This window comes from Ictidomys tridecemlineatus, chromosome 2 (assembly GCF_052094955.1).
Source record: "Ictidomys tridecemlineatus isolate mIctTri1 chromosome 2, mIctTri1.hap1, whole genome shotgun sequence".
Classification (NCBI taxonomy): domain Eukaryota; kingdom Metazoa; phylum Chordata; class Mammalia; order Rodentia; family Sciuridae; genus Ictidomys; species Ictidomys tridecemlineatus.
Genome location: NC_135478.1, coordinates 150,904,516 through 150,930,857, shown reverse-complemented (window position 1 = coordinate 150,930,857; position 26,342 = coordinate 150,904,516). Strand labels below are relative to the sequence as shown.

General features: G+C 35.1%; 1 protein-coding gene and 1 pseudogene across 1 annotated transcript in view; one reads left to right on the top strand and one right to left on the bottom strand.

Annotated features, from left to right (window-relative positions):
• The window catches only part of Stk31 (serine/threonine kinase 31), an 81,994-nt gene extending 65,149 nt beyond the window's left edge, over positions 1 to 16,845 (top strand). Inside the window, exons 23-24 of the mRNA XM_005319117.3 lie at positions 12,029 to 12,097; positions 16,462 to 16,845. Of these exons, the coding sequence (XP_005319174.2) occupies positions 12,029 to 12,097; positions 16,462 to 16,692 (300 nt within the window). The 3' untranslated portion in view covers positions 16,693 to 16,845. The remainder of the gene's footprint in view (positions 1 to 12,028; positions 12,098 to 16,461) is intronic.
• LOC110597551 (translationally-controlled tumor protein-like) lies at positions 2,069 to 2,558 on the bottom strand (annotated as a pseudogene).
• Positions 16,846 to 26,342: the final 9,497 nt, after the last annotated feature.

The following is a 26,342-nucleotide window of genomic DNA, read 5'->3' as shown; positions in this document are numbered from 1 at the left end:
TTGTATGTTTTGGCACCTTTGTGTAGTATGAGATAACTGCATTTATGTGGGTTTGTCTCTATGTTTTATATTTTGTACCACTGGTCTACATTTCTGTTTTGGTGCTAATATCATGCCATTTTTGATGATATTGCTCTATAGTTTAAGGTCTGGTATTGTGATATTTCCTGTTTAAGTCTTCTTGCTAAGGATTACTTTGGCTATTCTGGGTCTCTTTTATTTTTTCCAAATGAATTTCATGATTGCTTTTTTCTATTTCTGTAAAGAATATCATTGAGATTTTAATAGAGATTGTATTAAATCTGTATAATAGTTTTGGTAGTATAGCTATTTTGACAATATTAATTCTGCCTATCCAAGAGCATGGGAGATCTTTTCATCTTCTGGCACATCTCCCTAAAATTCTAACTACTTGGGAGACTGAAGCAGGAGGATTGCATGTTTGAGGCCAGGGTGGGCAACTTGGTGAGACACTGTCTCAAAAATAAAAAGGGATGGAGGTACAGCTCATCGGTACAGTGCTCCTGTGTTCAATCCCTAGTATTGGATCCCACCCCCACAATTAAAAAAAAAAAGGCAGAGGCAACTCTCCTTCAAAGAAAGGGTATAATGACAGAAAGGCAACTTTTGCTGGACAAGATGATGAAATGCACCTTTTACAGAATAGTTCTAATGTATTAGGTGGCTTTAGTCAGAGGTATCATCTAAGGTAAAGCTGCTGGGATACTAATATATTGTTTAGCTGCATAATCTCCAAGATTAGTGATTTTTAGAATCAACTAAAAACAGGTGGAGTTCAGGGGTTTATTTGTGTTTTACCATGGTTATACTATCTCTATGGTATAAGTTTCTTCAGGGCAGCTTGTCTGTCTTGTTGGCTACTATATCCTCAATACCTCAAGCACAATAGGCATCTAATTAGTAGTTGTATTAATGTATGCCTTGATGATGTCAGAATGAATGTTAAAATTTTAGTCACAATTACATTCATATCTATTTCTTATTTCTCTCCCCATTGTACAGTTTATTCTTTGGAACCCTGCTTCAAGATTTTCTTGTTATTCCAATTCCTAATACATTGCTCCTGTAGCTAGGATTTCCAGTATCTGTGACCATTGGTTATGCTGAGACTCTTCTGTTTACCCTTTTCCATGCAATTGTGTGTGTTCCTCCTTACTTGGGGAGCCAGGGTTGCAATTTCTGTTATACTCTTCTCTCTTCGTGTTGCCAGCCCAGAAATCTGTGTGTACAGGATTCTTCTTTTTCCTTTGCTGATCTCTTGTGCTCTCTCTGAGTCACTCACTCTGAAATGATGCTATTCATTTGTTGTTTTTCTTCTTTCTGGAGGGGGTAAGTGCTGGTTACTTCTATTTGGCCATCTTGTGTAGACTTCTCTTTGTTGACCCTGGGTGAATGTCCTTGCCTCTTGAGCCTCAGTTCCCCTGGGTGTAGGATGGATAACATGAATCCCTAGACTTGTGCCCACTTTAAAAAGGCAGCTCTGAGGCAGTACTTGGGTCCTTCTGTGACCTGAATACAGGGGAAAACATGCTTGATTTCATCTTATGTTTTTGAAATTAATGTTCACATGATATATATCACTGTCTTTTTACTCTAAAGGTGTCTATGTTTTTGGATTAAAAGTTAATTCTTGTATCATGTTTTTAATTTACTAATCTCTGTCTTTTAATTGGGGCACCTAGATCATTATATTTAAGGTGATTATTGATAAGTTAGGGCTAAGTCCACTATTTTATTATTGGTGTTGCTTGTTTCCTCTGTTTCTTACTCATTTCTTTTTTCTTGCCTTTGTGTGAATAACATGGAAACTTTTAAAGTCTACCTTGATATCTTTATAGATTTTGTTAGTTTAAAAGCACTTAATGTGTAGACAACCTACATGACATTTTTTTTTCTTAAAACATGGTCTCTACTCCAGATAAATCATAGTCAAAATAAATGACAGACTCAAGATGCCATCAGTCCCATTTGTATTAAGATCTGTTGTGTGGATGACAAATAGTAAGCACTTATGACATTGATAAACTGAAAGTAATTGCCAAATTTGCTAACAGTTTTTCATTTCTAAGCCATTCTTAAAGAAAATCATATGGGGCCACTCATTATAGTCCAGCAGAGTAGCCAGGCCACCCAGATTACTATTTTCATCATTAAAGAACTGGTAGTTTTTGAAATTAACAAAGATGTGCCCCTATCATGAAAGGATTTTACTCTTTCTAGCCTATATTATTCAAGTTTGCCTTTGGTCAGTTTCATGTAATCTTTAATGTACTTCTTGTAGTTTCTTTGAAGCTGGTTCCTGCAAGTGATGGTTCGTGACAATATCAACACCAGTGATTACTGTGCTTTTGGTGCCTTTATCCTTGGGGTCTTCAATGGAGGCATTTCCACCAGTGAGCAAGTCATCAATGTTAACTCCCTATGATACTGATCATCTTCCATTCTACCTTCAGGAACCAGCCTGTCAATGATCTCTGGAACCTGTAAATGTAGGAGAAGATCTCATTGTAGCTGATGAAGTTCTGGTAGATAATCATGATAGTAGTTTCAGGAAGACAGTGGGTGATTGTAGCTTAGTAGGAGCCTGGAGATCAGAATGAACTTAGTTCAGCCAGAGTGGTGTTCATTGGGGTTTGGGGAGCAGATGGAAAAGTTGATGGTGTGTTTGAGTGTATTGCCTCCTTGATTTTCTTAATGATTGGTCTGGGTATTACAAAACACTTGTGTGGCTTATCACATATAGTAGTATCACCATTTTATCACTTTGAATCATGTATAGAAACCTTATATCCAATTAGGTTCTGTTACCCTCCCCACTTTAAAGGATCATTGTCTTGAGTATCATATGGTGTTATAATTTTTAGAAAACTCATGATGAGAAAGATAAGCTTTTGGTATTTAATCATATTTATGTTCTTTCTTCCTTTTCAATGTCCCAGGACTTCTGTTTTTTTCAGAATCATTTTCTTTTTGTTTGAAATACTTCCTTTAGCCATTATTTGAGATTATGTTATCCTGTAACAAATTCTTTTGATTTTCCCTCATCTTGATTTCACCTTAATTTCTGATGGATAGTTTTGCTGAATATAGAATTTTTGGTTAAAAATTTTTTCCCCTCTTTATTAGTTAAAAAGTGTACTACTTCCCTCTTTTATAGTGTATTACTTTTACATAGTCGTCTCTATTGGTCTCTTCTGAAGTTCATTGATTCTATCTTCTGTCATCTCTTTTCTGTTCATCCTGTTTAGCCCATCCAATTTTAAAATTCATTCAGCAAAATAGCAGGATACAAAATCGACATCCATAAATCAAAGGCATTTCTGTATAATCAATGACAAATCCTCTAAAAGGCTATTTACAATAGCCTCAACAAAACAAAACAAAACAGCAACAACAACAAAAAAACCCACTTGGGAATCAGCCTAACAAAAGAGGTCAAAGACCTCTACAATGAAAACTACAGAATGCTAAAGACAGAAGTTAAAGAAAACCTTGGAAGATAGAAAGATCTTCCTTGTTCTTGGATAGGCAGAATTAATATTGTCAAAATGCAGTTCCAATCAAAATCCCAATGACATTCCTCATAGAAATAGAAAAAGTAGTCATGAAATTTATCTGGAAAAATGAGACTTAGAATAGCTAAAGCAATCCTTAGCAAGAAGACTAAGCAGGTGGCATCACTATACCAGACCTTAAAGTATACTACAGAGCGCAAAAAATAGCTAGTAACAAAAATAGCAAAAATAGCATGGTATTGGCACCAAAATAGACTTGTTGACCAATGCTACAGAATAGAGGACACAGAGACAAACCCACACAATACAGTTACCTCATATTAGACAAAGGTGCCAAAAATGCACATTGGAGAAAAGATAGCCTCTTCAACAAATGGTGCTGCGAAAACTGGAAATCCATATGCAACAAAATGAAATAAAGCCCCTTTCTATCACCATGCACAAAACTTAACTCAAAGTGGATCAAGGATCTAGGAATTAAACCAGAGACCCTGGACCTAATAGAAGAAAAAAGTACGCCCAAATCTCATGTCAGATTAGGCGCCAACTTCCTTCATAAGACTCCTGTAACACAAGAATTAATATAAAAAAATCAACAAATGGTATAGATTCAAACTAAAAAGCTTCTTCTCAGCAAAAGAAACAATTGGGTGAATAGAGTGCCTACAATTTGGGAACAAATTTTTGCCACATGCACATCAGAGCATTAATCTCTAGGATATATAAAGAACTCAAAAATCTTAACACCAAAAAACAATGCAATCAATAAATGGCCCAAGGGACTGAACAGACACTTCTCAGAAGATGATATACAACCAATCAGCAAATATATGAAAAAATGTTCAACATCTCTAGCAATTAAAGAAATGCAAATCAAAACTATTCTAAGATTTCAACTCACTCCAGTTAGAATGGCAGCTGTTAAGAATACAAACAAGGCTTGGGGTTGTGGCTCAGTGGTAGAGCACTCGCCTAGCACATGCGAGGCCCTGGGTTCGATCCTCATCACCACATAAAAATAAAGATATTGTGTACAACTAAAAAATAAACATTTTTTAAAAAGAATACAAACAACAATAAAATGAAATAAAACCCCTTTCTATCACCATGTGATAGAAATGAGAGATGTGGGGATAAGGGCACACTCATAATTGCTGGTGGAATTGCAAATTAATACAGCCAATATGGAAAGAAGTATGGAGATTCCTTGGAAAACTTGGAATGGAACCACTGTTTGATGCAGCTATTCCGCCCCTTGGTTTATACCTGAAGGACTTAAAAACAGCATACTATAGAGACACAGCCACATCAGTGTTTATAGCAGCACAATTCATAATAGCTAAATTGTGGAACCAACCTAGATGCCCTCCAGTAGATGAATGGATAAAGAAATGGTGGTATATATACACAATGGAATATTACTCGGCATTAAAAGAGAATAAAATCATGGCATTTTCAGGTAAATGGATGGAGTTGGAGAATATCATGCTAAGTGAAGTTAGCCAATTCCCCAAAACCAAATGCTGAATGTTTTCTTTGATTTAAGGATGCTGATTCATAATATGGTTGGGGGTCATGAGAGGAATAGATGAACTCTAGATAGGGCAAAGGGGAAAAGGGGAGAGAGGAGGAGGGAGGGGGCATGGGGGTAGAAAAGATGATGGTGGAATGAGATGGACATCATTACCCTAATTACATGTATGAAGACACAAATGGTGTGACTCTACTTTGTTTATAACCAGAGATATGAAAAAATTATGCTCTATATATGTAATATGAATTATAATACATTCTGCTGTCATATATAACAAAAAGAAAAAAAGAATGTGTTTAAGAAGAATTGAGCTTGTATCTGCTGCCATTTCCTTGTTTTTCTGACTTTTATTCTATCCAAGCCACTGTCCTATTGGATGGTCGTGCCAAGTGTAGGGAAGGTTCCCACTTCACTTCACATGTAGTCATTCCTGGACACACCCTCAAGCCTCTTAATCTTTGACATCTCTTAATCCAATCAAGTTGGCGTTCAAATTAACTATTACACCCTGCTCTTTGTGGGGTGGATAGAGACTACTTCCTGAACCAGGCACTAGTTATGATGGTATTCTTGTGGGGGTTAGGGTGCACTTATTAGACCAGCAGCTTGTGTGATTTCCCCTTGTTTGTGACCTTAGTCTTTCTGTTGCATCCCTAATTGTTTCTTTTAGGCTCACCTATCTGTATTGGTGGCATTCCTATTAAATTCAGGAAAGGGCCCCGTTTGGCCTGATTTCTGTTGCTAGCTTGGGGATTGGGAAATGACAAGCCTTGGTTACTTCCTGTTTTGGTTAGGGGCACAGAAGACTCCCTGGCACTATCTTTTTCCTCAAGTCCTATAGTTTCTTTCTCTCTTTATTGAATAGCATAGCAATGTAAACTCTTTTTTTAAAAAAAAAATTTTTTGTGGTGCTAAGGATTGAACCCAGTGCCTCACGTGTGCTAGGCAAGTGCTCTGCCACTGAGCTAAAGCACCAGCCCCCCTGTAGTCTCTTATAGCTTAATTTCCTCTTTTTATCCTTCAGAATTTTCCTTTGGTTATATATATATTTTTAATGAATTAATTCTAATTTGTTATGCATGACAGCAGAGAATGCATTTCAGTTCATAGTACACAACGGAACACAGTTTTTCATTTCTCGGGTTGTACACAAAGTAGAGTCACACCATTCATGCATGTGGTAAAGATTTTTCTCACCTTTGTCGAATATGAAATAACTGTATTTGTTTGGGTTTCCTTGCTGTGTCCTCCATTCTGTACCATTGGTCTACAAGTCTGTTTTGGTGCCAATACCATGCTGTTTTTGATATTAGTGCTCTGTAATATAATTTAAGGTCTGGTATAGTGATACCTGCTTCACTGTTCTTGCTAAGGATTGCTTTAGCTATTCCGGGTCTCTTATTTTTCCAGATGAATTTCATAATTGCTTTTTCTAGTTCTTTAAAGAATATCATTGGGATTTTAATAGGAATTGCATTAAATCTATATAGTATTTTTGGTAGCATGGCCATTTTGACAGTGTTAATTCTGCCTATCCAAGAACAAGGGAGATCTTTCCATCTTCTAAGGTCTTCTTTAATTTCTTTCTTTACTGTTCTGTAGTTTCATTGTAGAGGTTTGTCACCTCTTTCATTGATTCCCAAGGTTTTATTTTTTTTTTATTTTTATATTTTTTGCAAATGGGGTAGTTTTCCTAGTTTCTCTTTCAGAGGATTGTTACTTATATACAGAAATGCATTTGATTTATGGTATTGATTTTATATCCTTCTACTTTGCTGAATTCATTTATTAGTTCTAGAAGTTTTCTGGTGGAATTTTTCGGATCCTCTAAGTATAGAATCATGTTTTTGGCAAATAGTGATAGTTTGAATTATTCTTTTCCTATCCATATCCTTTTAATATCTTTCGTCTGTCTCATTGCTCTGGCTAGAATTTCAAGAACTATGTTAAATAGAAGTGGTGAAAGAGAGCAGCCCTGTCTTGTTCCAGTTTTTAGAGGGAATGCTTTTAATTTTATTCCATTTAGAATAATGTTGGTCTGGGGCTTAGCATAGATAGCTTTTACAATGTTGAGATATGTTCCTGTTATCCCTAGTTTTTCTAGTGTTTTGAATATGAAGGGGTGCTATATTTGTCAAATGCTTTTTCTGCATTTATTGATTTGTAAGCCTACTGTTTATATTGTAGATAATAAGTGAACTTAACATTTCTGATTTTTGATTTTCAAGTTGAACCAACCTTGCATCCCTGTGATGAACTCCACTTGATCGTGGTGCGCTATCTTTTTGATATGTTCTTGTATTTGATTTGCCAGAATTTTGTTGAGAATTTGTGCATCTATGTTCATTAGAGATATTGGTCTGAAGTTTTCTTTCTTTGATGTGTCTTTGCCTGATTTTGGAATCAGGGTGATATTGGACTCATAGAATGAGTTTGGAAGTGTTTCCTTTTTCTATTTCATGGAATAATTTAAGGAGTATTGGTATTCTTCTTTGAAGGTCTTGTAGAACCCAGCTTGGAATCGGTCTGTTCCTGAGCTTCTCTTTGTTAGTAGGCTTATGATGGCTTCTTATGTTTCATTACTTGAACTTGATCTGTTTAACTTGTGTATATAGTCCTGATTCAGTTTGGGTAAATCATATGACTCTAGAAATTTGTCAGTATCTTTCAGATTTTCTATTTTATTGGAGAACAAATTGTCATGATATTTCATTTTTCATCATAGATTTTAGTAATTTGAGTTTTCTCTCTCCTTCTCTTCGTTAGCATGGCTAAGGATTTATCAGTTTTATTTATTTTTTCAAAAACCCAACTTTTTGTTTTTGTGAATTTTTTCACTTGTTTCTTTTGTTTCAATTTCATTGACTTTAGCTCTGATTTTTTTTTTTTTTTTTTTTTTTGCGGGAGAGGGTACTAGGGATTGAATTCAGGCAGTCAACCACTGAATGACATCCCCAGCCCTATTTTGTATCTTATTTAGAAATAGGTCTCACTGAGTTGCTCAGCACTTCACTTTTTGTCTCATTGCTCTGGCTAGAGTTTGAACTCGTGATCCTCCTATCTCAGCTTCCTGAGCCACTGTTTGATTTTAATTATTTTCTGTCTTCTACTACTTTTGGACTTGATTTGTTCTTGTTATAGGGATTTTTTTCCCCTGAGTTTTTACCCTCTAGTTTATAGTGTCCCTGTAGGGTTCAATACCTCTCCTTTCAGGAACTGAGATCAATATTATCTGATCCCATACAAACAATATACAGCCTTAAATCAAATATCTTCTATTAAGATGTTTATAGTTTTGTCACAATATACAGAAATGGTGAGTTCAATTTATTATCTACAATATAAACAGGAGGTTTACAAAAGGGTCTACAGTTTCTGATGTTGTACAAAGAGAACCGGGGGTGGGGTGTGGGATCAGATGTTAAGGAAGAGTGAAAGAAGAATTGAAAGAAGTTGGCTAGTCACAGGAGAAAAGAGAGAAAATGATTTTGGGTAGACAAGTAAGTGGGAAGATAATATAGAGAGTAAAAAACAAATGTAAAAATTAAGAAAAATTAAAAGTGTAAAAATAGGTGATTTAAAAGAATATACAACACAACTGTAATATATTATTCAGACATCCCAGTCCTCAGTAGCCTAATCCATGAAAAGTATTTGGTTTCAGAAATGTTGGGGATGTTAGGGCAGGAAGAGAGAGAAAAGAAAAAAAAATCTCGAAGTAAAATTAAAGACTATTTCTGTTCGAGTCCAGTATCTTTCCTGCTTCCCTTTTCATCTAATAGGTGGGTTGTCTAATGTTTGATGGTATCTCCACCCTCAGGATGGTGAAGGTTATTAGGGTGGGAGGATTGGTTTTGTGAGCAGAACTGCTGGATGTGGGGTATAGCACTTGCTTTCTCTGCTGGGAGACTGCACCCGAAGATCTCCTTTGGGGCTTGCTCATGTGATGAGGGCACCTGGTCTTTTCTCCTTTTATTCCATGTAGACCTCACAATTCTGAGTCTCTACTTTAGCCTCTAAACTGTACCTCACTCACCCTCTCCCTTTCTACTTCCCAAGCGGGAGCCTCTCTCTCCAGAGGTCTTGTGGGCTGCACTCTGAGGCCTGAGCATCTGTCCCCAAAAGCGGTTTTGTTTCGGGCAGGTCAGGATCAGTCTTTGCCAGCTATGGACTGGCCACTTAGCTGCAAGCACTGTGCTGGGTTAGTAACTATGGGGGAGACGGGGGAGTCGGGAGGCTATAGGTACCTTGATATTGCTTCTAGGCCTCAGCTGGAGGCCCAAGCTAGGAGTTGTCCCAACTAAAAATGGCATTGGTGGTATCAAGGATAACCAAAGTTGGTGACAAAGGTGTTTCAGGATAGAGGTTGCTGCTTTCAGAGATGGAGTGTCAGGTTGGACTGGGCAGCATGTTCAGAGATGCAGCTTTGTGGAGTGCAGTGTTGTGGCTGGTGGCTGTCTCCAGACCCTGTCCAGTGTCCCCAAATGCAGGTGACTATGGCAGTGGTTGCAGTGTCCCAAGATGGAGGTAACCAGGGGAGCCCCACGCTAGTAGATGAGGGTCCACATGGGAGCGGTGGCTGGGGGGTCCCGAGTGTACCCTGAGGCCAAGAGACCTATGTGGACTCAGTGACCAGGATTCCTGTGTGGGAGTCCTCTAATAACTGTTGGAGGTCCTCTAATAACTTTCAGAGAAACAGTATTCCCACTGCTTGAATTCTAGGTCACAGGGTGACAAGGAATGCAGCCTCCCTCTAGCCTGCCATCTTGGATCCACTTGTCTCCTTTGGTTATATTTTATGTTATTTCTAGGTTTATAATAATTATAATGGGAGGAACTACTTGGACTTGCATTTAAATGAACTGTAAAAAGTAAAATAATTTATGATTCAAGATCCATATGCAACAAAATGAAATTAAACCCATATCTTTCACCATGCACAAAACAACTCAAAATGGATCAAGGACCTAGGAATTAAACCAGACACTCTTCATCTAATAGAAGAAAAAGTAGGCCCCAACTTCCTTAATGAGACTCCTATAGTACAAGAATTAAAAACAGGAATCAATAAATGGGATAGAATCAAACAACCAAGTTTTTTCTCAGCAAAAGAAACAATCTGTGAGGTGAACAGAGAGTTTGCATCCTGGGACCAAATCTTTACCCCTCACACATCAAATAGAGCACTAATCTCTAGGGTATATAAAGAACTCAAAAAGGTAAGCACCAAAAAAAAAAAAAAAAGAAAAAGAAATAACCCAGTCAACAAATGGGCCAAGGACCTGAATAGATACTTCTCAGAAGAGGATATACAATCAATCAACAAATATATGAAAAAATGCCATCATCTCTAGCAATCAGAGAATTGCAAATCAAAACTACTCTCAGATATCATCTCACTCCAGTCAGAATGGCAGCTATTATGAAGACAAACAACAATAAGTGTTGGAGAGGACGTGGGGAAAAAGGTACACTCATACATTGCTGGTGGGACTGCAAATTGGTGCAGCCAATATGGAAAGCAGTATGGAAATTCCTTGGAAATCTGGGAATGGAATCACCATTTGACCCAGCTATCCCTCTCCTCAGACTATACCCAGAGGACTTAAAAACAGCATACTACAGGGATACAGCCACATTAATGTTTATAGCAGCACAATTCACAATAGCTAAAATGGTGGAGCCAACCTAGATGGCCTTCATTGGATGAATGGATAAAAAAATGTGACATACATACACAATGGAATTTTACTCAGCAATAAAAGAGCATAAAATCATGGCATTTGCAGGTAAATGGATGGCATTGAAGAAGATAATGCTAAGTGAAGTTAGCCAATCCTCCCAAAACAAATGCCAAATGTTTTCTCTGATATAAGGAGGCTGACTCATAGTGGGGTGGGGAAGAGCAACATAGAAGGAATAGATGAATTCTAGATAGGGAAGAGGGGAGGGAGGGAAAGGGAAAAGGCAGGGGATTAGTAAGGATGGTGGAATGTGATGGACATCATTATCCAAAGTACATGTATGAAGACACGAATTGGGTGTCAACCTACTTTATATACAAACAGAGATATGAAAAATTGTGGTATATATGTGTAATAAGAATTGTAGTGCAAAAAAACCCAAATACATGTATAAAGACATGAATTGATGTGAACATATTTTATAAAATGATATAAAAAATTGTGCTCTATATGTGTAATAAGAATTGTAATACATTCCACTGTCATGTATTTAAAAAAAATCAATAAAAAAAGAAAATTAGATAACAATAGAAATAAAGTATGTACACCATAAAAAAGAATTGAAAACTGGGTATTGGTATCAAAGTTATTTTTATTGTGACAATATCAAAATAAATAAAAAGATAAAATATATCCCTATCTTTTGGAGATAATGTACAATAGTATTTTTATATGAAATTATGGGATGCATAGGATTTTCCTTAGAAGTATTACATTTGATTTTGTGCATAGGATAAGAGTAGTCACTGATAGATGGTTGTTAGCATTGAGTGATGTAAAAATATGGGACTTGGCATACCTTTGCGCATGTAAGAAATCTATATTTAATAGTTTCTTAGTTTAGCTTATAGTTTTTGAATACAAGTTAAGTATTGGAAGGAAACTTGTCTGGTTTATTTTCTTTGTACCTAATTTTTAAATATTGTTGAAGCCAAAATAATATAGACTATTAAGTTTTAACACATTTTCTTATAAGATGAGGAAGTATTAGCATTTATAGTGTATTCATAAACTTTTGAATAGTCCTTCAGGAGCCTCAGGAATCATTGTGAGTAAGTAGTTATTAAAGTTTTTGTATCCTGCAAGAGTAATGTGTTTTTGTAAATTAAGTTTTCTCTGTTCACATGGATCTAAGGAATTTTATATTTGATTCTCTTGTAGAATTACTATTTTGATAAATTTGGAATCTGTTCATAACTTATTTTCTTTTACAGCTTTCTGTTCAAAATCAGGAATTTGAGACAAATGAAGACGGAATCCCCAAAGTGGATCAGTTTCATTTGGTATGTGACCTTTTTTGTCATTTACTGTTTTGAAATGTATAACAATGTAAACTTAAGTATTTTACTGAAAATGTCATAATCTTTGTAAGAGCATTCATAGTAGAGAGTACTGAGAAAACTTAAATGCCTTACTTATCATTTAAACCTCTGTCAAATAGTTAATATTACTAGGCTTTATTGTGTCACACATATTGTATACATATATATCTATATTTAATAAGAAAAAGTATTGTTTACAGTATTTCAAGATTATATTGAAATTAATGTTTTAACTTTTTAAATGAGTACCTAAATATATTTTTCTTTTAAATTCTCACTTATCATTGAAATTGCTTTTCATCCATATGTATTTAGCCAACATATTTCAAGTACTTCTTGTGTGCCAGTAATTGAACTAGGAGTTGGGGTTACAAGGATTGCAGCATTGAAAATGAAATAACAATTTAGGAATGTGAACAAGTAAAAACCAAGATCTAAAAATAAAATCTGAAGTAATTTAGGGGAAGCTAATTTTTATTTATGAAGGGGAAGGAGGAAATATAGTGATTATATATTAAAAGGTTAAAAGATAGCATAAATATCTGATTCTAAAAGTTTTTATGCCATTTTGATGGTTTGGATATGCGTCAGTGAAGAAATACATATAACTTTATTTAAGACAATAAACTTATTTGACCACAGATATATATTTTGTTATGATACTCATATTCATGAATTAAAAAAAAACCTTAGAAATAATGTTTAGGAAGTTTGCCACACTTCTTGGGCAGTAGTAAAAAGTATTTGACCCATAACTTTTGGGAAATTACGAAACTGTGTTAGGCACTCTGGCTGCCTGTATAGAATGAGATAACAAAGAAGATAATGGTTTACACTTTGAAAAGCCTATTATTATTGATATTATTTGCTGTTAGATAGCATTCTATCAGAGATTGTGCTTCAGCCACAGTGAACATCTGGAACCCTTGTTATTTAAAGTTTAGTAGAAAAGTTATTTTCTACCATTGTATTTGTCTGTTGATGGACATTTGGGTTCTGTCTGTCTTTTGAATAATGCTTCTATAAACATTTGTGTACAGATTTTTGAGTGGACATGTTTTCATTTCACTTCGATAAATACCTTGGATTAGAATTACTGGGTCATGTCACAGTTCTGTTTAGTTTGAGGAACTGCAAAAACAGTGCACTATTTTACGTTATTATCAGCATGTGTTGGAGTTTTATTTTTTACTTATCCTTGACAACACTTATTGTAAGACTTTTTGATTTCTAGTGATCCTGGTGGGTGTGAAATATTTTTTCATCATTGTTTTGATTTCCATTTTCTTATAGTTGACCATCTTCCCTGTGTTTGTTACTCATATGTCTTTCTTGAAGAAATGCCTGTGCAGATTCTTTTCCTATTTTTAAGTTGGGTTGTCTTTTTATTATCGAGTCATAAAGTTGCTTATATTTTCTGGATGTAAGTTCCTTATTGGATGTATGGTTTGCAAATATTTTCTCCTATTCTGTGAGTGGTATTTTTATTTTCTTAATGGTATATTTTGAAGCATAAATGATTTGAATTTTTATGAAATCTAATTTTTTTCCTTTGTTGATTCTGCTTTAGTTTTCTGAGTCCTTTACTAAATCTAAAAAATCACAAATATTTATCTCTATATTTTCTTTTTAAAGTTTTATACTTTCAGGTCTTGGTATTTAAATTTCTGATCTATTTCAGATTAAATTTTATAAAGTTTGCAAGTAAGGTTCTAGCTTTATTCTGTTGTATGTGACTATCCAGTTGTCATAACATTATGTGTTGAAAAGATTGTTCTTTCTCCATTGAATTGTCTTGGCATCCTTATCAAAATTGGTTGACCATAGATGTATGGCTTTATTTATAGACTTAATTCTATTCCATCAATCTATAGATGCTTCTCAACTTATGTGTTTATATCCTGATAAACCAGTCATATATTGAAAATATTGTGAGTTGAGAATGCACCTAAATTTAACATCATAATTAACAACAGTGTGCACTATAGAATATTGCTTCCTTACTCTGGTGATCACATGGCTGACTGGGAGCTGCAACTCAGAGCAGCTGTGTAGCATCATGAGAAAGTATTGTACTGTGTATTGCTGCCTGGGGGAAAGATCAAAATTAAGATTTTGAAGTATGATATTCTACTGAATATGCATTGTTTTCACACCATTGCAAAGTAGAAAAAAATTATAAGTTAAACTATCACAAGACAAGGACCAATTGCATACATAAGTCTGTTCTTTTGTCAGTATCTCATTGTCTTGCTTACTGTTGCTGGATAGTTATTAAAATTGGATAATTTGAGTCCTTCTACTTCTCCTTTGTCAGGATTGTCTGTCTATTCTATATCCCTTGTAGTTGCATCTGAATTTCAGAGTTAGCTTGTCAATTTTCACAAAGAAGTCAGTTAAGATTCTGATAAGTTGTGTTCAATATGTAGATCAGTTTGGGGAATATTGCCGCTTTATCAATGTTAAGTCTTCTGATCCATGAACATGGAATATTTTTCCACTTATTTACATGTTTATTTTTCTTCAGCAATATTTTTTACTTTTCAGAGGGTTTTCTACTTATGTTAAATTTATTCCTAAGTATTTGTTCTAGTAGTTTTTAGTGGATTTCTTAGTGATCTATATCTGTATATCTATATATCTCCTAATGCCATTGCAAATACAGGTAGTATTTTTACTTCTTTTTTTTCAAGATGCCTTGGTTTTCTTGCACACATAACTACAGCCTCTCCTTTACAATGTTGAATATAAGGGATGAGAGAAGACATCCTTGTCTATCTTACGTAGAGCTATTAAAACTAGTTACAAAGAAGGCACAGTTGCAAGATATAAGATTAGTTACAGAAATTGATTGTATTTTTGTACACCCAAAACTGAAATTAAGAAAACAGTTATACATTATATTAAATTGAAATAAGCCAAACCCAGAAGGTTAAGGATTATATATTTTCTCTCATATTTGGAAGCTAGAGAGGAAGAAGGAAAAGAAAGATGGGAAGAGGATCTCATCAAAATCAAAGGGAGATCAGTGGAATGGAGGAGAGGGATTAGGGGGAGTGAGTGGGGAGGAACATGGGAATTACTGGAGAACAATATTATCCAAATTATATTGTTATATTGTTTGCATGTACAAATATGTAAATAAGAGATATCACCATCATGAACAACTATAATGAACCAATAAATAAAAAGAAAACATAGTCTTTAAGACATTGAAAAAATACAATGGGTAAATCCTTCCTCATTACTAATTTTTTAAAATAATCAGAGTTTTGTGGCTATTCCTGCTTATTCTTGTAAAAGACCTTTAGGATTAACTGCTCTAATTTAAAAGAAAAAAAACTGATGGTATTTTTGTTGGGAGTTAGATAAACTTTGTAAATTAACATGTAAATTGACATATTTATTATGAGTCTTTTTTTTTTTTGGTCTAAGAACATAAGATTTTAATTTGTTCCAGATCTACTTTTGTGGTTTTAAAGAGGATGTGTTATTTTTCTCATTTAGATTTTCTAGTTTTTCAGTTAAGTTTATACCTAGTGAAGATAGTTTCTTTAAATTTGATTAAAAACATTTTTTGTATAGTGCCTTTTGGAAAATGGTATTCATTCATTTATCAAATATTTACTGAACATCTGCTATATTCAAAACATTGCTCATTGTTGAGGATGAATTAATAAACTGAAATGTCTGCCCTTAGGAACCTTGGAGTCTAGTAAGTACATTAATAGTAAATAGATGATTTTCATTAGTGTGATATGTGTTGTGATTGGAGGGGCAAATATAAGACAAACTGAGATGGCTTGGGAGGTGGAAATTATTCAGCAGCAACATCCTAGATTTGTTTACTTGTGATAAAACAGAGTGATTTGAAATAGTGCTGCATGATAAAGTCTGGCTTCTGTAATGATGATAATAATGGTAGTGGTGATAAAAGGGTTCCTAGAGGAGATCATTTCAAAACTGGAAAAAACCAGTTGACTAGGTGGAGTTAACCTTCCATGCAGAGGGGTTTAGTTGAAATTTTCAGAGTGTGAAACTCTGATCAGTGCCCTATAAAGGACAGAATGGAGAAAATTATAAAATGTCCTTTCCTGAAATTTCACTTTTTTTGAGAGAGAGATTTCAGCTATGATTCTTTTTCCTTTTTCATTTCCCCCTAAGAATTCAATTCTGTTATTTTATCCATTTACATTAAAAAGTAGTTGAAATTGGTAGGAATCTTTAAATAGGAAAATTTGACTTTAGCTTGTATCAGTGACAAACAGGATTGTCCTTTTGTTCATTTATTTTGATTTTGATTTTTTTTGTTTTTTTCTTTGCAGGATGATAATGTCAAATCCCTTCTCTGTAGCTTGATATATTTTAGAAGTTCAATGACTGCTGAGCAAGTTTTGAATGCTGAATGTTTCTTGCTACCGAAGGGGAAATCAATTCCAAACCCAGAAAAAGAGATTGAATATACTCAATATAAAAAGGACGACGAATTAAAGATGGAGAACTTGGATAAATATAAAGAAAAGACAAGAAATGGTGAAGCCAGCATTGATTTATAAATTAATATTCTATTAATGTTGCAGATCTTCCTTTTAAAAACTTTGTTTAGTTTGGTTAATAGACAAAAGATCTGGAAATGTTCTGGAACTAGTTGGATTTCATCTTTGGTATTCAGGTTGTGAAAAATAAAAAATGTTTGCATATGTATAAAAGCTGTTTGTATGCTTTGAAATTTTGCTTAACTTGGGGTTATCAAGGAAGAATTTTCTGTCTGTAATTATTGGAATTGAGTTAGACTGTGATACTTGTACTAGGAGAGGCTATTAGACAGCAAGATTCCTATTCTATGTAGATTTTCAGTATGTTGGCTGGTTGATGGTGAAGACTGATATTTATTCAGCAGATGATAGTTGGTATGTACTTTGTATCCAGTTCTGGAAACATAAAGCCCACAATTTATTGAGATTCAGATATATAAACAGATCTTCATAATATAATATGGAATATCCTATGATAGCCCTGGGCATTATGGGATTATTCAGGAGTAGTACTCATCCTGCAGAGGAGTAGTGTTGGGGAAAACATTCTAGAGGAGGTGATACCATGATTTTATTTATTGCTTTAAAATTCTTTTAAAATTTATTTTTAACTATTAAAAACAAAAATTGTGAATATTAATGGAATACCATGTAATATTTCCATACATGTGTTACATATACATGTTTACTATTTAAACTTATAGAAGTTTAAATCAAGTTAAACATAATCATCTTCACATTTACATTTCTTTATGATTGAAAACTTTTTAAATTATTTCTTTAGCCTTTTGAGATGTACAGTACATTATTATTATCTGAGTTGGCCTTCTGTGAAGTAGCATATCAGAACTTCTTAGTCCTAACTGTAACTTAGTGCTCATGTATGAACCTTTCTTCAGCCCTCTCCACCTTTCCATATTCTCCCTGGCCTCTGATAACCATCGTTCTACTCTCTGCGTTTCTATAAGATCAGCTTTTTTCAATTACATGTATGAGTAAGATCATGCAGTACTAGTCTTTTTAAAAAATATTTTTAGTTGTAAATGGATGCATATTTTATTTATTTATTTTTATGTGGTGCTAAGATTGAACGCAGTGCCTCATATGTACTAGGCAAGCACCATGCCACTGTGCTACAACCCTAGCCCACTACTTTTGTGCTTGACTTATTTCACTGAACACAGAGACCTCCATTTCCATCCATATGGCCATAAATGACAGGATTTCATTTTTAATAGTTAAATAGTATTCTGTTGTGTATGCGCCACATTTTCTACTTATGTTGTTTTCACTTGGCTTTTGTGAAAAGTGTTGGTGGTAACATAGGAGTGTAGATGACTCTCTGATATATAGATTTAGTTTTCTTTGGCTATATACCTAAGAATAGATTGCTAGATCATATGGTAGTTTTATTTTTAATTTTTTGAGGAATCTCCATCCTATTTTTCATAATGGCTCTACTATTTTATATTATCACCAGTAGTGTACAAGAATTCCCCTTTCTCTACATCCTTGCCAGTACTTGTTATCTTGAGTCTTTTCAATAATAGCCATTTTTACTAGGATAACCTCATTTGTGGTTTTGATTTGTATTCCCCTGGTGATAGTGATGTTGAGCATTTTCATATACCTGTTGGCCATTTGTATGTGTTCTTTTGAAAAATGTCTATATAGAGCTATTGCCCATTTTAGAAATCAGGTTATTTAATTAATTATTATTATTATTTTTGTTTTTGCTGTTAAGGGTTTAGAGTTTCTTTAAGTATTCTGGATATCAGCTCCCTTTCAGATGTGTAGTTTGCAAATATTTTCCCCCATTCTATAGATTGTCTCTTTGTTTGCTGTGTAGAAGCTTTTTAGTTTGATGTAATTCCATTTCTTGAGTTTTGCTTTTGTTTCCTGTGCTTTTGGGGTCTTGTCCAAAAGGTTCTTGGCCATTTCATTATCCTGAAGCATTTTGCTTGTGCTTTCTTCTAGTAGTTTCATAGTTTCAATCTTACATTTAAGCCTAATATAATTTGACTTTTTTCAATTTGAATGCCCTTTATTTCTCCCTCTTGCCTTATTCCTATGGCTAGGTCTTCAGCACTGTGTTGAAGAAATATGGTGCAAGTAGCATTCTTGTCTTGTTCTAGATCTTAGAAAGCTTTCAGCTTCCCCCCATTGAGTGTAATGCTAGCTGTTGGCTTATTATAAATGTCCTTTATTGTGTTGAGATATGTTCTATGGGTAATTAGATGGGATGTTGAATTTTATTAAATATCTTTTCTGCATCTGTTGAGATAACTATATGGTTTTTGTCCTTTATTTTGTTTCTGTGATGTTTCATGTTTATTGATTTGCATATATTGAACCACTTTGCATCCTTGGAATGAATGCCTTTGATCAGGGTGAATGATCCCTTTAATATGCTTTTGGATATATCTTTTAATATTTTATTGAGGATTTTTATGTCTATTTCATTGAGGCTATTGGCCTGTAGTTTTCTTTTTCTTTCTTTCTTTCTTTTTTTTTGGTTCTTATCTGGTTTTAATATCAGGGTGATGCTGGCTTTGTAGTATATGTTTGGAAGAATTCCTTTATCTTATATATTTTTTAAAATACATAAGAATTGGTATTATTTCTTCTTTAAATATTTGGTAGAATTTAGCCATTGGTCCTAAGCTTTCTTTGATTGGAGGCTTTTTATTTACTGATTCAGTCTTATTACTTGTTTTACTGTTCTGGTCACGTTTTCTGTTTCATCATGGTTCAGTTTTGGTAGTGGCATATGTGTCTAGGAATTTGTCTCTTCTGGGTTATCAGTATTTTCAGCATACAGTCCATAATAATGTCTAATGCTCTTTTATGTATCTGTGATGTTAGTTGTAATATCTGTCTCACTTTCATTTTGTTTTTGGTACTGGGGATTGAATCCAGAGGCATTTTAACCACTGAGCCACATCCTCAGACCATTTTATTTTTTATTTTGAGTCAGGGTCTCCGTAAATTGCCTAGGGCCTTGCTAATTTGATGAGACTAGCCTTGAATTTGTGATCTTCCTGTCAGCCTTCTGAGTTGCTGGGATTACAGGTATGCACCACCACACTTGGTTTAGTGTCTCCTTTTTTTTTTTAATCATGGTTTTATTTCTTTGAATCTTTTCTCTCTCTTTCTTAGTATAGCTAATGATTTGTCTTATTATATAACCTTTTTGAAGAAAAGGCTTTTTGTTTTGTTGAATTTTTGTGATATTTTAGTCTCCATTTTATTTATTTCTGCTCTGATCTTTATTCATTTTTTCCCTCTAATTTTGGGTTTAGTTTATTTTTTTATTTGTAGTTCATTGAGATACAGTGATAGATTGTTTGAGATCTTTCTTTTGATGTGGGTATTGATTGCTGTAAACTTTACTTTTAGTATTACTTTTGCTGTATCTCATAGATTTTGGTAAGTTGTGTCTTTATTTTCATTGCTTTCAAGAAATTTTAAAATTTTCTTCTTGTATCTTCCTCAATCCATTGGGTTTTCAAAAAAATTTCATGTATTTATATAGTGTCCAGAATTTTTCTTGTAATTGCTTTCTAGTTTTATTTAATTGTGGTTAGAAAAGGGATTTAAATTAAAAAAAAATGTTGTGACTTGTTTTTGAGGCCTTTCATTTCCTGGGGAATGTTGCATATGCTAATGAGAAAAAATGTATATTCTTTAGATATCTGTTAAGTTCATTTGGCCTGGGGTGCATTATAACTCTGCTGTTTCTTTGTGATTTTCTTTCTTGATGATCTATTCATTGTTGAATCTGGGTTAAGTTTCCCAACTGTTATTGTATTGAAATCATTCTCTTCATTTAGAACTATTACTGTTTGCTTTATACATTTGGGCATTGCTGTATTGGGTGTGTATGCAATCAGAATTCTGTTTTTCCTCTTGTTTAATTGATCCCTTTATCATTATTTGACCTTACTTTTTCTTTTTATTGCATTTGTCTGTTTTATCTAATGTAAGTATAGCTACTCCTGCTTTCTTTTTACCCCATTTACATGGAATATCTTATTCCATTATTTCACTTTTTTTATCTGTGTGGTCTTAGAGGTTAAGGGAATTTCTTGTAAGCAACATATAGTTGGGTATTTTTTTTAACTATTCAGTCATTCTGTCTTTTAATTGGAGAATTTAATCAATTTATATTCAATGTAATTATTGGTAGATATAATCTTACTAGCCATTATGTAATTTTTTTCTAGTTATAGTTTCCTTTTTTCTATTTTTCTGTCTTTGTGATAAAGTGATTTACTGTAGTACGTTTTAATCCTTGTTTATTATTTTTGGTTTCTCTAACAAAAACATTTTAATTATAATAAGCTGTTTGAAATGATAGCAACTTAATAGATCATAAGGATAAGAACAGAAACAAATTTTACAAGAGAAAATATATTAATAAGAAAACTATTTTACTGCATTCCTCCCAACATTTTGAATTTTGAATATTCCATTTTACTTCTTTCTATATTGCCTATCTCCTAATATATTAATGTACTTATTATTATCTTTAAGTGTTTTGTTTTTTAGTTTTCATGCTAAAACAATGAATGGTTTATGTACTATGCTTACAATATTAGAACATTCTGAAAACTTACCAGTGAGTTTTATACTTTCTAAGGTTTTCTTCTTACTCATTAATGTTTTTCTTTACGTTTGAAGAACTTGCTTTAGTGTTTGTTGTAAAACATGTCTGATATAGAAATATTTTCTCAGCTTTTGTTTGAGAATATCTTTATCTTCATTTCAGATTTAAAGGATAGCTTTGCTGAGTACAGTATATTTTGGTTGACAGTTTTTTTTTCCCTTCAGTACCATGAAGACCTCCTGCCACTCTGTCTTGGCCTGTAAGGTTTCTGCTGAGTAGTCTGCTGTCATGCAGATTGGGACATCTGTATGTTTTATTCATTTCTTTTCTCTTTCAGCCTTAAGAGTCTTCTGTTTATCTTTTACCTTTGGGAGCTTGATTAGATCTTGGGATAGTCTTGAACCTTCTAGTACCTGGATATTTGTATCCTTTTCTAGGTTTGGAAAGTTTTATGTTATTTTTTTGAATAAGCTTTCTATCTCTTTGGCATTTTCAAGTCCTTCTTGAACCCAAACAACCTGAACATTTGCTCTTTTTTTTTTTTTAAAGAGAGAGAGAGAGAGAGAGAGAGAGAGAGAGAGAATTTTTTATTTTTTAGTTTTCGGCGGACACAACATCTTTGTATGTGGTGCTGAGAATTGAACCCAGGCCGCACGCATGCCAGGCGAGTGCGCTACTGCTTGAGCCACATCCCCAGCCCCAACATTTGCTCTTTTAATTTCCCAAAGTTCCTTTAAGTTTTCTTTATTCCTTGTCATTCTTTATTCTCCTCCAACTACATATTTTACAGCCTGTCTTAGAGCTTACTTCTTTCTTCTGTTTACTCTATCCTGCTATTGTTACCTTTCATTGTGTTTTTAATTTCACAGAGTATATTTTCATCTCAAGAATTTGTTTGACTTGTTAATTGCCTCCATCTCTTTGTTAAGTTTCTTTTACAGGGTATTGAAACATTTCTGTTTTCTTCAAGCTCATTGAAATTTCCTTAAAACAGATGTTTTAAATTTTCTGCCTGAGAGTTTTCCTGTATGGATTACTATCTGGTAGTTTCTGGCACTGTTTTATTTTGTTTCATTTTATTTTTTGAGAAAAAGGAAAAGGGTTTTTATTGCTTTGCTAGTAAAGGAGAAACACAGGGCACCTTTAATTCTGCCCATCAGCAGGAACAGGTATTTTCTTTTTTTTCTTTTTGGCAGGGCTGGGGATTAAACCCAGGGCCTTATGCCTGAGAGATAAACACTCTATCAACTGAGCTGTATCCCCAGCCCAACAAGGGGCTTTAGAAGAGGTAATTTAAAAGCTACATTCCATGTGTAGTTCTCCTTTAGACTTGTAATTCACTTGTTAATTTGGGAGATAGTAGTTTCTGAGATCTTCTGGTACCATCCCCAAAGTCTGGATTACTACATTCCAGTTGTGGGTACTACTCAAGGACACATAACTCTGCATAAAATGGGGAAGAAATGTAATCTTGTTTCCCCTGAGATTAGGGAGGGGAAGAGATTAAGAAGGAGCAGGGAAAGAGGAAGAGAAAGAAACATGTCCATTTTAAAAATTAAAGTTGCAGTGGCAGAGCAGCAAGGGATGTATTCAAAGCACAAAGTAGACAATTGTTACATTTCCCCACTGTCAGTTTCTAAATTCCATCTATAGAAAAATGGGCAACAACATCTCCAAGCTGCTTGCTGCTGAAAGAGGGCAAAGTTGGGGAAAGTAATCCAAAGTCCTGTTTTCTTTCAGGTGGGGCATGGACAGTTAAGGATATTCAGCATCAGAGCAGTTCAGGGGTCCACAGTGGCAGATGACAGGTGACTGGACAGCATATGTAGAGTAGAGATCATGCTAAGACAACAATAAACAAGACAGCAAAGCATTACTTGTTTTGTAAATAGCACAAAAGCAATTAGTATTTCAGCCAGTCTTTGAAAACCATGGAGACAGTAACTCATATCAGTGAAAATCAGATTGAGTTCATCAATGTAGAAGGTTAAGAAGATTTGTAGGTGTATGAGATCTGGCTCAAATTAGGACAAACTTGCAACTCTAAAGTCCTTTGTGATCATTATTATTAGTCACTCCCACACAACAACCCTTCCTTTATAGCTTCCAGCTCTATATAATTTTGGTAGGGCTGACACAAGGGTACATCTTAGGTTACATTTAAAAAACTATTATTTTTTTCTTTTAAGTGTTCATATTGGACTGTGCTTAGGCTACACTCTCCTGCCAGGTGTTTAAGATCAAGTTGGTTAAAACTGATCTTGTTTCTATCTACTCTTTTTTGGGCAGTGCTGGGGATTGAATCCAGGGCCTTGTGCATGCGAGGGTTCCTTTCTACTCTTAAGAGTCATCTGAAATTCCTCAGAGATCACTGTTGGGGAGATGTGTGAAGTCTCTTGGCTCCTTAAGCTTTCTTCTGCCAGTGTTGCTATCTGCCAGAATGGGTCAGTTTTGTTGACCATAAGTGGCTTCTCTTGGAAGCATCAGGGACATTTCCCTCTCCAGTGACCCCCTTCTTTGCAGGGTCCACTCCTTGATTGGCAGATCAGATGACTCACCAGAGAGGGGTCCTATTGTTCTCTGGGGCTGACCTTAGAGGGCAAGGGCCAAAATGTTGGCTGATTTTTCCTTTGGCACTGTATTTCAAGTATTAGATGATATCATAGTTTCCTGAAAGCTCTTGATGCTTGTTGACATGTGATGTCAAGTGGGCATTGAAGCACTAGGCAATTTTTCAGCTTTCCTAATTTAACAAAAATTCTAAGTAGGCTTATTATTTTTGCTGAGCCTGTTGTTGCCTCAACTATTTTAGCATTGGCTGAAACCCAGGTGCAGATTTGCTGGGAGTCTGCTGTTGGTGTGTTGTTACTATTTCGGCAGTAGAGGACAATACAAACTCAGGTTTTTCCCAAACACACTGTTGTATGTTCTTAGAAAGAACTGATGGAGTACCTAGAAAGAGTAGTTTGTTCCCACAAACCTCTCCCTAGGGCCAAGGTAGGTCAAATGCTTTGTCTATAGTTCCCAGCCTGTGTTCAGGCACTGTGAAGTATGCCTGGCTCTGGGCATAGTTACCCTCTGTGGACCAGCCCCAGGCTTCTCTGTCACACCTATGATTACCAGTGCTGCAAACTTCTGTCACACCTAAGCCCACAGTCAATCAACGCCAGCATAATACTGGGATAGAACCAAGGCCTATTGCAGTGGGCTCATGACCCATGACTGCTGTACTCAGCAAAAGATGAAGATAGTTACAGAAGAAGTCTGATAAACTGCAGTTGTGTGTCTTCTTATACATGGGGCTATTCTAAAAGTTCTTTGCAAAGGCAGGTCTGGGGATGGGAATCTTTAGGATGTGACCAGTGTTAGATTTCATCAGCTCAGCACTAATTTCTAGGGCAAAGTTTTGTGCTTACTATTATGACCTACTCCCAGTGAATAGTCTTTAACTATTCTTTGTTGTCTGAGGTTGGGGTAGTGTTGGTGATGACAGTCCCTTGTCTACTTAGAGTGATGATAGGCTGGATTGTATCTGAACTTGGAGAAGACACAAGTCTCCAAGTTCAGGATTTGCATAGTCTAGGGTACAATGAGGCCCACTTGTAGCTGGCCGTAGGTAATGCAGACTGAAACATGATTCTGTTCCACTGGGACACAGGTCTTTGCATGATGCTAGGCCAGTTCTAGAACCCCATGTGTGACCACTGGCTTGGTGATAGATGTGCTGCTGTCACCAAGATTGGGAAATGCATGGTAGAGACAATCTCTTTACCACCAAAGCTGATACTAATCTGAATGTGAATCTTAATAGCTGTAGGGACCTGCAGAGTCTCAGGAGGGAAAGTATATCTTGGACTTATTCCACTACTGCAAATAATGCAGGGCAAATCTTGAGTCTGTCCCACTGGTGCATAGGTATCCATCTGATGCTGAGGTTGATCTAGGGGCTCCCATCTGTGAGCTCTGGCCTGCTATAGGGCTTTCAGTTTTATTGGTTGCTTGATCTTACTGTGGTAGTTCTGCCCCTGGGCTCCAAGAAAAAGCCCTGTGCTGACTTTCATGCCCTACTCTCCAATGGGTGGAGTCTTGTTCCTTGTAATGCTGCCCAGAGTTTGGAAGAGGCATGGAGGGAGCATTCAGCTGGTTGGTCTAACAGTTGCAGCAGCTTAGTCTGTGTGTGTGTTAGCCTGATGGGATAGGGGTTGTAGGGCTTTTTCCAGCGCTTAGTTTTACCATAGTAGGCCTGGGTACTGGGCTTCAGATTTAATTCTTTCTCCCTCCCCCAAGGGAGAAGAATCTCTCTATGCTGGGCTGCTTTGAGTTGGGTAGGTGTAATTGATGACTTAGGCAACTCTTTACTTCCTGCCTTCTTCCTTTTGTTTTTTAATTTTGTTATAATTTTGTTATAGTAAAAGCAGGCACTGTGATCTCTCTACCTTATTTCCTAAGCTCTTGTGAGGGTAATTTGTTATTAGTTGTTCAATTTGATGTGTCCGTGAGGGAGAGGATCATTGGAAGATCTTACTGGGTTGCCATCTTACTCTACCTCTCCCTTAATAAATCTTTTTCTTTTTTTTTTAATGAACTTTGGGCTGGTCTAGCTAATTAGGCCTTGTTACTCACATTGAAATTGTATGCAATTTTATTTCTTTTTTTTTTTTTTTTGTGGTGCTGGGTATCAAACCCAGGGCCTTGCACATAGGAATTCTGCTGAATTTCACCCCCAGCCTCTTAATTAAATCTTAAAAGATGAGTAGTAAAAGTGAAGAGAGGAGCAAGAGTATTATAATTTGCTAGTAGAAAAAGCTGAAAGGAGAAACAGTTTGGGGTTAGTAGTTAAAACTGTAGAGCAGGATAGATTAGGACTTTGTATGAAAAAAAATGTTTATTACTGATTTTTTGGAGGAAATAGGGATTCATTTAAGAATTATAGGCAGCTTTAGCTGTTGCTGCTGCTTTTTTTTTTTTAATTTTTTTTCAGTTGTCATTGGATCTTTATATGTGGTGCTGAGAATCATACCCTGTGCCTCTCACATGCTAGGTAAGCACTCTACCACTGAAC